The following is a 15,746-nucleotide window of genomic DNA, read 5'->3' on the forward strand; positions in this document are numbered from 1 at the left end:
GCCGAGATCCTCTACAGCCCTGAGACTCTTCCTAAACCCTTCCCGTTCCCACCATTCCCTCCAGTGCTAGGCTGAGCTACTGCTTTTGGCTGCACAAGTATTACTGGGTTCCTGTGTTTAAACCTGTCCTTAACATCATGTGTGTCTCCTGCAGAGGCTGGTGGAGGAGATCGAAAGCAAGGAGCCTGAGAAGAATGCAGTGGTCAGACTATCCCGGAATGTGCAGTCCACGCTCAATGTAGGGTTGGTTTTGCCATGTAGCACTCCCGTAGCGTCTCACCCGAGAGATCCCAACTGATTCCTCTGTTTCTGCTCTGAACAGGACTATGAACTCCAAGCAGGCAAATACAGCTCTTCACTGGACCCTACCCTGACTGACTTTGCTGCAAAGAGGCTGCGTGTGACCCCCCTACAAGAAAGCATCCAGGCCCAGGTAAAATGTTAAGATGAAGGCATGGGAACTGTGGTCTAGCTCCTTACCCAGGCCCCATGTCCTTAACCCACTCTTAGAGCCACAGCTGATCATGGTCCTAATCCCAGGGACAAACGTCATCAGAGATCTCGTTGTCTATGGGGCAAAGCAGCATGTGAGATCCAGAATTAGGGGTGTGTCTGGTACCTTTGGCTGAGATTGCCGATGATGCCTCCTTATCATATTGTCTGTGAAGATAAAACTTACAGGGTAGGTGTGTGGGGACAGGACTGAGCCAGAACTCCTGCGTGCTCTTCCCACTTACACCCCAGTTCTCCTGCATCACCTTGGGCTATTTGCCAACTGCCATCCCTGCGCGGCCCAAGGTGAATTTGGAAGTCTGGCCCCTGTGTAGGCTAGCAGGCATCTAACAGGCATTCACATAAAGGGGATGGGATCTCCTACGTGAGTCCTTAGACTCTGTATCTCTTAGGAAGTCAGACGTGAGGACATTAATCCCTGGAATAGTGCAGTACACAAAGTCCATCCAGGTGAAAGGAGCAGTGGGAGGCCGTGCCGTCCCACAGAGCTGCGTCAGCGTGAGGGGAACAGGGCTCTCACCGCTGTTTGTTTTTCAGGAAAATGATGTAACCAAGCTTTACATGGAGTTGGCAGCAGAAAATAAACAGCAGCTCAGCCGGCTGGAGTTTGCCAAGAAGATTATTGAGAAGGTACCAGCTAACAGCTCATGGCAAGATTGGGGTACTCTAGATCGGGGTTTGAGATGATCTTTCCAAAGCTGTCAGCAATCTGCTAAGCCTGGGGTCCCCCCGGCCTCCCCGGATCTCCACATCCGGGTGTGAGGAAGGACAGGAATGGAAACCCCTGTGAGAAAAAGACCACGAGTAACCACAGATTCACTGACACTGATCTTACGTTGTGACTTTCACCACCTCTGTGGGCCCTCAACTGTTTACTGAAGCTGTAGTTTATGCTAGGAAAACAGATCTGAATTAGGTCTCTTAAGTCCTGGTCTCAGCTATAGCTAATCAGTGTTCACAGACTGAGGGCTCTAGATTTGTCTGTGGATGTGGCTGGAATTTAGTGCTCACAGCCTTCTGGAAACTCTTCAAAGCAATAGGACTTTAATGCCTCCCTGGGGCTCGATGCATCCTTCATTCAGTGTGCTCAGCAAGGGATTAAGCTGGAAAGCTCTATGATGCTACTATGGGCCGTCTGTGCAGCAGGGACCGGCCATGTTACCCTCCCTCAGCTACAGATGCAGCCAGCCAGCACAAAGCACCTTTGTGAGCTGCTGCAGCACCTCCCTGACAAGGGGAATTCACACCCGGTCAGTTGCTTGAGATGGTGGGAAAGTGTCCTCATTCACCAGTTACAAGCAGCCTTATTTGGAGGCTCCCTGGGGTTTCCGTACCAGTCCTGTCTCCTACTGTGCCTTGTCATGGAAAAGGCGTCTGCGCCAGATTCAGAGTGACTCAGTTTCCCTGCCTTTTTTAAATTATTATTCTTTTTTTGTTGTTTTTTTTTTTTTCCTTGCAGAAGGAAGTGCATGAGGACATTGAAGCTGTCCATGAGCAAACCCAGCAATCTGAAAACAAAGCCACAACAAGCAGGGAATCTGAGGGGCTGAAATCGCAGCTGGAGGAGGAAAAGAGGAAAGTGGCCAAGATTGAAGACGAACTGGAGGAACACAGAAACAAGCTGCTGATGTTGAAGACTCAGAAGCCCATTGAAAGAGTGGAAGAAAAAGAGGTGATAGAATATTACAGAGACCCACAGGTGGAAAGCAACCTGTCTAAGATGGCACAGCAGATTGAAGAGGAAGGCAAAAAGAGGCAGAGCCTGCAAGAAGACATTGAAGTGATGAGCCAGAAGCTTGCCCAGATGGAGAGTGAGAAGAAGGTCGTTCCTGCCCAACTCCTCACCAAAGAGATCACAAAAATTGAGAAAGATCCAAGCCTGGATAGCCAAGCAGCCAGTCTTCGGCAGGAGATCAAACGTCTCCAGGAGGAAAGCTTGGCTGCTGCTTCTGAACTTGAGCAGCGAAGGAGAGAGCTGCACATGCTGGAGCGAAAGCAGCCCAATATCCGAGAGAAAGTGGTGGTGAAGGAGCTCATCAAACTGGAGAAAAACCCAGAAATGCTGAAGTCCGTTAGGACCCTGCAGCTACAAATTGATGAGGAATCCTTCAAGAGGAAGTCTGCAGAAGAAGCAATAGTGAAGGTGAAGAACAAGATTGAGGAGGTGGAAAGACTAATTGAAACAGTGGAACCCAAAATTATTGTTAAAGAGGTGAAGCAGGTGGAGCAGGACCCAGAGTTATTGAGAGAGTCTTCCAAGCTTAAAACTCTGATTGAAGAAGAGAGGAGCAAGAACTTGATACTTACAGGTGAGCTGGGGGAGCTACAGAGCCAGTACAGTGTTGCACAGAAGCAAAAACCAAGGATAGAGGTTAAAGAGAGGGTCAATGAGATTTTCCTGGTGGATCCTGAAACGGAGCGGCAAATTGCACAACTGAAAAGGGAGCTGCAGGAAGTTACTCTGAAAAGGACAAAGATCGACAGTGAAGTGGAAGAGGCCTTAGCAGAGCTCAGTGTCCTCAGGTCACAGAAGCCAGTGGTGGAGCTTAAGGAGGTTATAGAGGAGGTGGTAAAACATGAGAAGAGTCCAGAGATTCTTAGAGAAATTGACAGGCTGAAACAACAGCTCAATGAACTGGTGAACACCAATGGCAGGACCCAAGAGCAGCTCATTAGGCTTCAGGGTGAAAGGGATGAATGGAAGAGGGAGAGATCCAAGGTGGAAACCAAGCTGGTCAACAAGGAAGTCATCCGATATGAGAATGATCCGCTCTTGGAAAAAGAAGCTGATCGCCTCCGTCAAGAGGTGCGTAACATGTCTCAAAAGAGGAGAGCTGCAGAGGATGCAATCTATGACTTGCAGAATAAATACATGCTACTGGAGAGGCGAAAGCCAGAGGAAAAGGTAGTTGTCCAAGAGGTGATACTGACTCAAAAGGACCCAAAGCTCCGAGATGAGCACAACAGGCTGAGCCGGAGTCTGGATGAGGAGGTGAGCAACAGGCGTCGTCTGGAACGTGATGTGCAACAGGTTCGTGCACTGGTGGAAGAGCAAGAGAAGTTGCTCAACTTTCAGGAGGATCGAAGCAAGAGGCTTGCACTGGAGAAGGAAATAAGACAAACTACGTTGAGAATAAAGGAGCTGGAGGAGAGCCCAGCCCCGGTGCAAGAAAAAATCATTATGGAAGAAGTGGTCAAGCTGGAGAAGGATCCAGTCCTTGAACAGTCTGCCAACAACCTGCGCTTGGAGCTGGACCGTGAGAAGATGGAGGTGCTGAACTTGCAGAGAGAATGCAAGAACCTGCAGATGCAAATTGATGTCCTGCAGAAAACAAAATCCCAGGAGAAGACCATCTACAAGGAGGTGATTAGAGTAGAAAAGGACAGAGCGCTGGAGAGTGAACGTGCACGCATCTGGGAGCTGCTGAACAGGGAGAGAGGGGCCAAGCAAAAGGCAGAAGATGAGGTACGGCGGCTCAGGGAGAAGATTGAGAGAGCTGAAGGCATGAAGAGGACGTGGGCTCGCGAAGAGACGGAGCTGCAGAAGGCCAGGAACCTGGCCATCCAGGAGAGAGCCAACTTGGAGAGTGAACTGCGGGAGCTGGAGAGGCAAAAGCAGCAGAAAGTCCTCTTCCTTCGTGAGGAGTCCAAACTGCTCAACCAACGGACTGAGAACGACAGGCAGAAGAAGAAGCAGCTGGAACATGAGTTTTCCCTGCTAGAGGCAGACATCCTTAGGGAGAAGGACCAAATCTACAACAAGGAGAGGGTCATTAGAGATCTCCAGTCAAGGGTCAACCGGGAGGAAATCAGTCATGAGACCCAGATGAGAGAGACGAACCTCTCCACCAAGATCTCTATATTGGACCCTGAGACAGGGAAGGATATGTCCCCTTATGAGGCCTATAAGAGAGGTATCATAGACCGAGGCCAGTACATCCAGCTTCAAGAGCTGGAGTGTGACTGGGAGGAAGTCACCACCCTGGGTCCAAACGGGGAAGTCTCAGTTCTCCTGGACAAGAAAAGTGGGAAGCAGTACTCCATCGATGATGCACTAAGGCTGAGGAGGATCACAAAGGAGGAGTACCAGCTGTATCGGGATGGCAAGATTCCCATCTCTGAGTTTGCCTTGCTGGTGGCTGGGGAATCCAAGCCTCCCCTGTCCCTCTCTATTGGCTCCATCATCTCTAAATCCCCAGTCTCATCACCCACCACCCACCAAACCCAAAGCTTCTTCCCCCCAGCCTTGCAGAAGGGCTTCTGTGATGACACATCCCCCATCGCTGGGGTGTACGACACCACCACTGACACCAAGTACAACATCAAGACTGCTGTTGCGAAGAAGCTGCTTGATGCCATGACGGCTCAGAAGCTCCTGGAGGCCCAGGCTGCTACAGGGGGCCTAATAGACCTCATTTCTCGGGACCGTTTCTCAGTCCACAAGGCGATTGAGAGGGGGCTGATTGACAGGACCTACATGCAGAGACTGCTCAATGCCCAGAAAGCCTTCACAGGGATTGAGGACCCGGTGACCAAGCGAAGGCTGTCTGTGGGGGAGGCAGTTCAGAAGGGATGGATTACCAAGGACAGCGCTTTCCCCTATCTGGAGGTCCAGCATCTAACTGGAGGGCTCATCGATCCCAAGAAAACTGGTCGCATCCCCGTGCTGGAAGCTGCCCAGACAGGGATGATAACAGGCGACCTGGCCAACAGACTCCAGGATGAGTCCAACTATGAAAAAGATCTCATTGACCCTGTCACTAAAGAGAAGATAAATTACAAGGAGGCCATGGCTCTCTGCCAGAAGGATTCGCTGAGCAGCCTCCTGCTGCTCCCAGCCGCGTCCGAGGGGTATCAGCGGTACCACCAGGCAAGCCGGTCCCCCAAGCTCTCCCGGTTCAGGCATTGAACGGGTCCAGGCAAGTACTGGATCTGGTTCCTTCAGGAGTTCATCCCTTCACTTCTCCCCACGGAGGCAGCAGCGATCACAGGAACAGAGCATCTAGAATTTAGGGCTGCATACTCTTCTATCTTAGCTATCTCTGCTTCCCAGCGCAGCTTGGTCATGCGAGAAAGAAAGCGTGATCGTGAGCGTGTAAGGGCCTGACACGGGGTCCCCGCAGTCCCCCGGGTGCTGCGGTGACAGCAAAGTGGTTTGATTGCAAGAACTCCACTGGCAGTAGGTAAAAGGCGGTTATGCCCAGACGGGGGGAGAGCCCGAGTGTTTTCTGGTTGGGTCATTCTTCTGCATGCAATAAACATAGAAAGTGCATCTCTGGCTGTGTTGTCTCTGTAGGCTGAGGCTGCAAAGTGGCTGAGGGCATGGCTAGTCCTCCCCTGCCCTCCCATGCAATCCTGTGCCCTGCAGCCCATTCTCCAAAGCATCTGCAGACCTCTGCTCCCCCTGAACAGCACTGAACCCCCTGAATTTCTTTCTGCACGTGAGTCCAAATTTTTAAAGACTTTGTTATATTTTTCTTTAAAACTGAAAACCAATGTGACTTTGCTCCCTAGTCATTTGGACACCTCTGAAAGAGGGACTTAGTCACCAAAGGGTGCAGTTCCATCTTATGTTTGATCCAATGCAAGTGCAAGCAGCTACCAAATGGAGCAGCCCCCTGCCCCCTCCAGCTGCCCGTCCCCGGTGCCTCTCTGGCTGTAGTGATAGTGTTGGCCATACAATCACTCGAGTCACTTCACTGAGCAGCTGGCAGAGGAAGCCAAACCCCAAGCACAATCAAGCCAAACCCTGTTAAGTAGCTGATTCTGGGGGCTTGTCCTGTACCCGTACACAGGCAGATGTGTTGCAAGGGAAGGGATGACCTTCAGTAGCAGATTGATGATGCTTGCAGTCAACGGTGATGTGAAACTGCTTTCTACAGCCCTTGGCCTTGGCTGCAGAATCCACCCAGCAGTACATGAAAATCTGCACTTGCTATTTCTTTAGGCAAGCTTTCACTGCTCAGTGTCACTTCCAGTGCTCAGCCCTTGCTGAAATGAGCAAGTCCTAACTCCCACGTGTTCCTGTTGAGATGCGAGATGAAATATTCTTCCCTAGTTTCTACCCTATTCTGGAGAGTCCCCTGGCTTTGTGGGGTGAGAAAAATGCCCTTCTATTGACAGGAGCTGCTCTTCCCCCTCTCTCAAGGGCTCTTTTAGCTGCCACTGCTTGGGAAATTCAACACCCCCAAAATAATCCATAAGGGTAGGGGTTTTCTCCCCCTCTCCCCCACCAGAGCAGCAGCGGCATAGCCTCTGTTTCCATACAGCCCAGCTGACATTTGAAGTCTGGCCTCCAAGAAGAAATTCTTCCATTGGTGGGAAGCTCAGCACAATCACAGGTCCCATCACCTCCCTGCTGGTAAGTAGTGCTTAGCATTAACCATCGGAGTCCAGCTATGGAACACCAAGTTTAAGTCCAAGATCTGCCCGGGCTCTGCAGCATCTGTGTTTATTGTCAGGCCTATGGTTGGTGTCTGTGTCCATCTCAGCTGCTGTGATCAATACCAGGCAATTTGTTGGTTTACGATGGGGAAAACTGTTCCGCACACCCTATAGCGTCCGTTCCCAGCCTGTTTCCTCTTGGTAGAGCGCTGCTGGTGTGAGGGGCACAGTGCCTCTCCCTCCTGCCTGCTCTGGACCAGCAGTAGGGGCTGGAGCTGGGCTGCGAGGGACCAGGGGACGCAGCAGGAGAAGAACCCTGGCCTGGCCTCCTGCCAGGGCAAGCCCAACAGCCTGGGGAGCACAGGGGCACAGCCAGGTGAGGATCACATCCCAGTGCAGCCAAGGAGCCCTGGAGGACCGGTGTGGTTCCCAGCAGTCCTTGGGCCCCAGCTCTTCAAAGCTGCTGGGAGCAGCCTTGCTGTGCTTTGGCTTTGCTCCCCTCAGCTGGCTGAAAGCAGGGAGGGTCTATCAGCAATGGGGCTGCTGCCTTTTCTGCAGCTCGGCTCTGCCTGGCAGGTGAGTTTGCTGTGAGCCTTCCCCTCGCCCGGCGCAGGGTGCTGGGCTGTAGGGCTGCCTCTGACAAGGCTGCTCCCCTTGCAAATGAGATCAAACCGTGCTTGTTTTCAAAGCAGTGTGATGCTTGCGGGGTAACTCTTTCCTGAAGTGCTGATTAAATAGTTTGGGGGATGCTCTGTAACTAAGGATCTTGGAGTTCTGGTAATTAGGCAGTCAGTTAATCAATTTGGATTAAGTGCTCCCTACCTGCATGGCGGGAGGTGTTTACCCAGGGCTGGGTGAAGGCGTTAAGAGACGATGAGGTGACTGAGCAGTCTCCCTTGAAGCCTGGTCTGCATTTTGTTTCTGAAGAAAACCCACTAAAAAAAAAAATCCTGTTCTTTGCTATCAGGTGGTCCTCATCTGCAGAAAGCAGCTCACACAATGTCCTCTTGATGTGTCCGTAGGAAGCACCGGGCAGCCACGGAGCTTCCCCAGAGCCCAGCTCTCTGGCAGGGTGTGAGTGGCTCTGGAGGAGTCAGGCAGTGCTTTTCCTCCCCTCTCGGGTCAAGGATGCTGCTGCTGCAGCGTGGCTTTCCCAGAGTGGTTGTTGCAACACAGGTGTTGGTGGTTCCCTTTGCTGGGATGAGGTTGGGTCATAAATGTTTGTAATTTTGCTTGTTGCTTCATTTTGGTGGGCTAGATGAGATGCAGGGTTTTTATGTATGTTTCTGGACTGGGTGAATGTCCTTGATATTTATTTCTTAATGCAGGCCTTTTTGAAAAGAAAACAACTTCTTCCGCAAGCAGTTTGCCTGGTACAACCCGAGCGGTTGTTTGCAGAGAGCAAACAACAGAGTATTGTCTGTACAAAATGAACTGACTTTAAAACATGTATGCAAAGGTAGGGAAAAGATTCCCATAGCAGAATTCATCCATGCCTCAGAAACATGCCCCTGCGAGCTGGGTGGTATCAGCCAGAGGCCATGAGATGCTGCAGGAGCACAGCAGGGCTTCAGTTTTCCTGCCACACGGCTCTCGAGGCTGCTGGGTGAGCCCAGCTGCCTGCTCTCCCCTGCTCAGTCAGAAACCATCCCTCCCAAACACGACCAGGTCAGCTTTTTCCAGGCAGCCACTCCAGCATGGCTCCTAACAAGAGCTTCAAAAGCAAAGCAGCCCCCACACGTCCCCCAAAAAAAACACCCTTAATTTGTGCAAATTGCAGAGGCGAGCGAGCTGCCCATGTCCTGGTGGCTTCTAAACCTGCAGGGGAAGCGCAGCCCGGCGGCGTGGCAGGGCCCGGAGGGAGGTGAGCAACAGGTCCCAGGGTTTCACTGTCAGGGATCTGTCAGGAGGTGCGGCTGCTACAGTAGGGATGACAGAGGGCTTTTTGATGTCAGGAATTAAGCAGAGCCACCCTCTGCCTTTGGTTGGGTGGGGAGAAGGAAAGAATGATGGAGGAAGCCGGAGGACAGCACAGCTTGGCTTTAGACAGGCAGGTTTTGGGCTGAAAGGGGCTTTTTCAGGAGGGACTCTGCAGCTTTCCCTCCCCTGTGCAAATTCTCCGGTATCTAGGAGCTGTGGAGGGAGGTTTGTGCTACAGCTGTGCGTGCAGCCCCCTCGCCCCTTAACTGCGTTGTCTCTCACGCGCCTCTAGGAATGTGACAGCTTTGGAGAGCTGTCAGGTTGTGCTGAGATCAGTCCTTAGGCTCAGTTATTAGGAGGGCACACGTGTGCATAAGAAACAGGAGTGCAGAAGTTTGGCTTCCCCAAGTTAAAAAAATCTTTTCAGTATTTAAGTAGAATATAACTCTGAACTGTTCGTGGCAACCTCTGATGGGAAGTGAGCCCACCTTACCATACCGAGACAGCACAGCGCTGCGGAACTATCAGCCCCTCGTTCCACAACAGAACCGAGAGCACATCGCTGCACCTGCCGAGGATTTGGGCTGGAAAGGATAAAAAAAAAAGAGTGCAGGAGACGATGAAGGGAGAAGAGCTGTGTGGAGAAAAGGACCAGCCAGACTGTCCCGCACCACCAGCCCGATGGGCCACACCAAACAATAAACACCGAGGCTTCTGAACAAATAACAAGCCTTTATTTTTTTCTGTGCTGAAAGAAAAAAAAAAAAAGATGTCAAAACCATACCAAAAGTTAGTGACAATTCTCTGAACATTTGAACAGTAAAAACATTTCCAGGACAATAAGGCGAAGGAAACAGCATTACATCTGAGGATGGAAAGCCGGAGTTCTAGATGTTACTGTTTCCAGCCACAAAGCGGAGCTCCAGCACGCCCCGGTGCCAGCAACTGCCCCCGCCGGACCTGGGGGTGCTCCCGGGCTGGAGGGACGGGAATCACTGCGCGTCGCCTGAGCTCGCTGACTAATGCAAGGACAGACCTCTGAAAGACGCTCTTTCACCTTCATTTCAGTGCTTTATGTTGATAAATACCTCCCACCCTTTTGCACATGACCTCTTCAAAACAGCTCTACTGGCTGTAACCTAGCCAAACTTTGCCCCAGCAACAGGCTGAGAGTCTCTAAATGCAAGAATGTCCCCCGCCAGGCTCCTCAGGAGGAGTGAGACCCTGGGTCCCAGCCAGCCCCCTGCTAAGTGCCCAAAAGCAGATCTGCACCGCTACCAGGAGGTGCCAGCGCATGGGGAGAGCTTCGCCTTCTCATCTGCAGTGTCTCTGCAGCACACGTCGCTCTTCAGGGCTCTGAGGGCTTCTCCAGAAGAAGTACTGGTGATTGAGGGCTGCCTTGGCTGAAATGCGCCTGCTGGGATCGTACAGGAGCAATTGCTGCCAAGAGAAGAACCCAGCAGATTTAGACTTTTAAAAAACAAATGACTGCACCTGCATGCAGCTGGGCCCAGGTGCAGAGGCTGGTCCTGCCTTTTCCCCTCTCCGAGCTGCAGGAGTAGCCCACAGCTGAAATTACTACAGGGATTACACTAGAGGGGTTTCTTGACCCTTGCTACAGTGGTTTCCTAGAGGAGCCTGCACTGACAGCCCCACTTCAGAGCCAGGACTGAGCCCTATTCAATGATTTGGTGTTTCTGCAATGGCAGAGATGAGCATCAGAGCCAGCTGATGCACTTCTGGGTAGCTCAGACCCAGATATCCTGATTCTTTGCCCAGTTTGAAAAGGTCCTGCCTGTCCCCGGGTCTTGTCCTGAGCCCTCACTCACCACCAGTAAGTCTCTACCATCTCGATCTAAGTTGGGAACAATTTCCTTCATCTCCTTCCTGGCCCACCGAGGAAAGTCCCCCTTGTAGTCAGGCAGCTGGGTCACCCCAGGCCAGGTCGCCTCGGTGGGAGTGCCCAGGGTGCGAAAGATCCGGAAGAGCTGGTCGATCTCGGAGTCCCCTGGAAACAAGGCCTTCCTGGTCACCTGAGGGGAAAGAACAAAAAGCTACTTCCCACCTTGCCATCAGCTCTGTGCCCTATTTCCCGCTGCAAGCAAGCCTTTGTCCCAGCGCATGCGAACAACTGCACAGGGCAGGTACAATGCAGCAGTTCTGCCAGGCAGTGGCTGGGAAAGTCACAGGTGTCTGCTTGTCTCCAGCTCCTCCCCACACATCTGTGCTCCCCTGAGGCTGTCCTCTTTCAGCCAGCCCCTTATTCTTCTTCGTCTCCGGTTTCCCAACACCCGCTCTTGCAGGCTAGCTCCCTCACTGCCTACTTGCCCAGGTTCTGCTGATCTGCAGCTCCGGGGCTTTGGGAGCCAGGGATAGTGCTGTCACACTGCAGGGATAACAAGAGCTCTTCAAAGTGGAGTATGGACCCCTATGAGCTCTGCTCTGCCATGCTATGAAGTGCTAGTTCTCTGCAGCCCACTGCAGGGACATCTGCAAGAGAGTCATCTCCCAGGATCAAAATGCTGCAGCAACAAGACTGAAATTACCTCTTCTGTAAGGACAGGCATCACTTTCCCTTATGCCTGGAACTGCAGCTGGACTACAGAGGCTTCTTCGCCTTCTGCCAGGCCCCTGAGGGTGGCAGATTTCCTTCTGAGCCCACGGCTAAGGATCAGCTAACCCTCAGGGTGGACTGTCCATAATACACACCCCAGCACAGGGTGGGACTACAGTATCACACATGTTCTGCATCCTGTCCCTCCTTCCCCACTTCCCATTGCAGCTGCATTCTCCCTGCTCATAAAGAGACTATTTGAACCCATTTTACCATTTCTGCAAAGATGCAGCCGATGCTCCAGATGTCCACAGCGGTCGAGTAGTATTTGCATCCCAGCAGTATTTCAGGGGCTCTGTACCACAGAGTCACCACCTGGTAAGGAACCAACAAACAAGCTTTGTCTCGTTTCCCTGGGTGAAACCAGAGGCATGGGATCCTCTCTTCTCAGCTGTACTGCAGCGACTGGACTAATCAGAGTGTGCCAAGGCCATGCTGAATGAAGAGACACCTTAGTGACAGCAAGATTGGGATTAACAGGTCATTCTTCAATAGGACACTCTGGAACAAATAAATATACCCAAGCAGAGAAGGTGGGAACGCAGCTTGCAGGCAGGCTGGGGTAGAAGCAGTCAGCACACTTTGTGGGGACATGAGGTAACCCCTTAGCTGTGGGTTAGGTTAAGAGCACGTGCTGCGCCTTGGCTATGGATGACTAACTCGTGATGCTGCTGTTATTCACCCACTATGGATTGTGCACACCACTCTCAGGTGGCAGGGAGTCTCAGCAATACCTCATGAGTGTATGTGCGCAGCGGGACTCCAAAAGCTCTTGCCAGTCCAAAATCAGCCAGCTTGATTGCTCCTGCTTCGTTAATAAGCAAGTTCTGCGGTTTCAAGTCCCTGTGGATGACTCTGTGCGAGTGGCAGAAGCTCACACCCTGCAGCAGCTGGAAAAGGTAGTTCTAAGGAGAGATTTCAGACAAGGCCACGATGAAACTGCTTTGAAGGTTGGATCATGTGAACCAACCCACTTTGGATCATTTACAGACCTGAATGGGAAAAAAGACCTTGCTATAAGGCAACACCAGGCTTGCGGGCCACTACTCAGAGATGCACACAAACTGCTCCCACCCTACGTGGGGACAGAGAGACTTCAATCCAAGCAGTGGCAGTCCCCTCCACCCATCCATTACCCTGTGCAAAGGCAATTAGCAATAGATCCCTCAGTTGTCCTCTTAACAGCAGTTTGTTCTGCAGCAAGACAGGCTTAAGAGCCTGGAAACAGCTGGGAAACAAATGTGTTTAGCAATAGTTCCAGGAGGTTTTCCCAGCTGAAATCTTTGAGATCTGAGAGGTTGAATGCCTCCAGCCAAGGGTGAATCTCTCCCAGATGCAGACTAGGTAAGAGCAGCTCAGTGCCATCTCTGCCCAGCAGAAGGCAGCAAGGACACATTCTCTCTGCCCTGCCTGTTAGTGCTCCTTCCCACTATACCTTGACCAAGCTTAAAGGAAACTCTCCAGTTCGGGATGAGTCCATGTATTTCTTCAGGTCCTGATTCAGATACTCAAACACCAGATAGAGCTTCTTCTGACTGTGTATGACATCCAGGAGCCTGCAAAAGAAGTGCAAGCTCTCCCTTCTGTACCTTTGTGTGGGAATCCACGCTATGCAGGAGTGTTGGTCTGTTACAGAGTGTGTAGGAAGACCTTCTCCAGACCTTTGCCCAAACATACCCAAACATCCCTCCTCCCAGAGATGTCTCTGCTCTGTGAGTCCTTTGGAGCAGAGAGAGGTAGATATAAAAGCAGCATTACTATGGGGCAGCGGCAGCCTGGACCAGCCTGTGCTGCTGGAGTAAAGTGGCAGTGCCGTGGGCTATTGCTGCAAACCAGAGAAGTGCAATTCCTGCATTTTCAGGTTTATTTTGCTCCTTTCCATGCAGTCAGGGAAGGACTGGAAGGCCGTCCTTGCTGCCTGTACCCAGAGCTCCCCAAGGGGATGAGCAGGGACTAATGAATATGCTGGTGGGGAGGGGTCATCCAGGTCTTACCTGACAATGTTGGGGTGCTTCAGCTCCTTCAGCAGTGAGATTTCTCGGATCGCGGTGCTGGGGACGCCCTCTGTCTCCCTGCAGCAGAGAGGGGCTGTACAGCACCCCATCACCCAGTGGGATCCCCCAGCCCTTCGGGGTCCTGCATCCCTTCTCCACTCCATTGTACCTCATCACCTGCCCAGGGGAGGGTCTCTTACACCAGGTGCCCTGGGTTTGGGATGGGGCTGTGTGTGGGGCAGGCTGGGGCGAGGCAGGGGGAAATGGAGACGTGGGGAAGGAGGACAGGGTGTCCTAGACAGTGCAAGCTGTGGGGTAGGGCCTGTTTGGGAGCTCTTGGGGGCACATTTGGATAAGCAATGGTTTAAATGCCCAAGACTTGCTTTTCAGATGTGGGGGAGATGAAAGCTCTTTGCCCCTCAGGCAGCCACCTCCACCGTCCTGAGGGGCTGCCAAGGGGTGCAGTCCCACCACCGTGGCCCCTGGCACACGCTGGCACTCCTCATTGCAGAGACAGCCCAGGGCCAACCCAGGGGAACATTAATAAGCTTTTATCTGCTTGATCCCCACCATGGAGGGGTTGGAGCCGGCCCTGCCGGGAGGTTGAGCCTCAGCAGGCCCTGGCACCGCACCCCTGAGGGAAAGGCCACCTCCCAAAATGGTGGCTACTTCCCCCTGCCCGGGGCCACGGTGCCAGGGCCAGGCAGCGCCGGGTCAGGCCCTAGCTGCTTGCATGGGCTGATAGAAACATTTTTTCCCCTCATATCATGCTTTTTTGAGCTTCTTGCACCATTTTGGACGCTGGGCTGGGCTTAGGGGGCCCCCTGCTCACTCCCATGGTGGGGCCGGGGCACTGCTGGGCTCAGCTGGCGGCCATGTACCCGCAGATGGCACCGCCAGCTCCAGAGGAGCCATTCACCTTCCTTGCCTGCCCTTTTGCCTCGGCACCCTACTGCCGCTGCGCTGAGGAGGCAGGCGGCCTGGCACCATGGCAGGCCAGGTGGGCGCTGGGCCAGGCCATGGCAGCCCCAGGGCCAGGGCTTTGCCCCACTCACGAGTCCAAGCGGATCTTCTTGAGGGCCACCAGCTGCCCCGTGCGCTTGTTGCGAGCCTTGTACACCACGCCATAGGTGCCCTCCCCGATCTTCTCCACCTTCTGAAACACCTCCTGGAAGGTGTCCATGGCACTGCCTCAGCCTTGCGATGGCAGCGGGGGTGGCTGGCGCTGCGTTCTGAGGTAAAAAAAAAGAAGGGGTAGGGAAAAAAAACCAAAATGCCAACTGTGCAGAAGGTGTTTGCTCTCCCTGTGTGTCCCTGAGCTGCTTTTGGGCTCTGGGACCCCCTTACTGCTCCCCCAGCACAGGGACCTGCCTTGAACTGGGGCAGCTGCGGGCAGGCAGGGGTGCCTGGGCACGCGGGGTGTCGTCTTCAGGCAGACCTCAAGACCCAAACACACCGTGCACCGACTGCCCAGGACCAGTTGGTTGTGATGAAGGTAGTGGAATGTGTTGGCTAAAGCAAAAATTGAGCAAAATGGATGTAAAGCGATGCTTTGGCCCTGTGGGAAAGGCAGGATGGACTGCACAAGGCCGAGGGAAGCGCTGCAGCTCTGTTTGTACAGCACCTGGTGCCAAGGGGATGCGGTGTGTAATTAGGGTTCCTTGGGACATGCTCAGGTCAAACACATGGCAGAAATGTCTTTTTCGTTTTGTTTTGTTTTGTTTTGTCTTGTGTAATTGTCCCTTTGAACCTCCCCACCATGGGCTGCACCACTTGGTCAGCCTTTTGAAAAATGTCCTTGGCTGGGGATTAATCATTGACTTGAGAGCTGACAGAAGACAAGATTAAAAATATATGCATCGTGGCACCAGGAAAGGCAGAGCCACAGGGACCAGCTTCTGGAGGGCTTGTGGGCTCTGTGTCTCTGGGTGGGCACAGCAGGACATGGCAGTCCACTGGCTGTGTGAGCCCACAGGGCAGACCCCAACTTTTAGGTCACCTAAAAAGTGCTGCTTTAGCTCATTGCTGAGCCACCAGCTCAAAAATCTCTTTTAAATTGATCCTGATTTTGCAGCTTTGAAAGAACCAAAGCATGGTTGCTGTGTGGCTGAAGGGGGATCCACACAGCCACAGCAAACTCCTGTGTGGGTTCTCCAGTGGCTTGTGAAGGTTGAGTTTGCACTCATGTCTCCATCCAGAGCCATTGCCAAATTTGCTTTCCTCTTTCTGGCTGAGTCGATTTGTGGGCTTTTTTTATAACACTTGTAGGAACCTGGTATTTTGGATATTCCCAGTCCTGGTATCTTGGATATTCTCAGCTT

The 15,746-nt window shown here is 52.5% G+C and overlaps 2 protein-coding genes across 8 annotated transcripts in view; one reads left to right on the plus strand and one right to left on the minus strand.

Annotated features, from left to right (window-relative positions):
- EVPL (envoplakin) overlaps positions 1-5,785 on the plus strand; it is a 34,617-nt gene extending 28,832 nt beyond the window's left edge. For all 5 annotated transcript variants that reach the window (XM_075111591.1, XM_075111592.1, XM_075111590.1 and 2 more), the window contains 4 exons: positions 155-238; positions 323-433; positions 1,051-1,143; positions 1,973-5,785. In XM_075111591.1, the coding sequence (XP_074967692.1) occupies positions 155-238; positions 323-433; positions 1,051-1,143; positions 1,973-5,422 (3,738 nt within the window). In that variant the 3' untranslated portion in view covers positions 5,423-5,785. The remainder of the gene's footprint in view (positions 1-154; positions 239-322; positions 434-1,050; positions 1,144-1,972) is intronic.
- A 3,744-nt stretch (positions 5,786-9,529) lies between these two features.
- CDK3 (cyclin dependent kinase 3) lies at positions 9,530-14,654 on the minus strand. 3 transcript variants are annotated; one of them, XM_075111596.1, is made up of 7 exons: positions 14,481-14,654; positions 13,426-13,503; positions 12,867-12,987; positions 12,166-12,336; positions 11,645-11,746; positions 10,647-10,850; positions 9,530-10,257 (listed from the first exon to the last, which is right to left on the minus strand). In XM_075111596.1, exons 1-7 carry the CDS (start codon positions 14,606-14,608, stop codon positions 10,132-10,134), a joined length of 930 nt encoding a protein of 309 aa, XP_074967697.1. In that variant the 5' UTR covers positions 14,609-14,654; the 3' UTR covers positions 9,530-10,131. The 3 variants fall into 3 exon arrangements, with proteins under 3 accessions (XP_074967697.1, XP_074967699.1, XP_074967698.1); XM_075111598.1 differs by lacking the exon at positions 12,166-12,336; XM_075111597.1 differs by lacking the exon at positions 11,645-11,746.
- Positions 14,655-15,746: the final 1,092 nt, after the last annotated feature.

Source organism: Phalacrocorax aristotelis, chromosome 16 (genome assembly GCF_949628215.1).
Source record: "Phalacrocorax aristotelis chromosome 16, bGulAri2.1, whole genome shotgun sequence".
Lineage (NCBI taxonomy): Eukaryota > Metazoa > Chordata > Aves > Suliformes > Phalacrocoracidae > Phalacrocorax > Phalacrocorax aristotelis.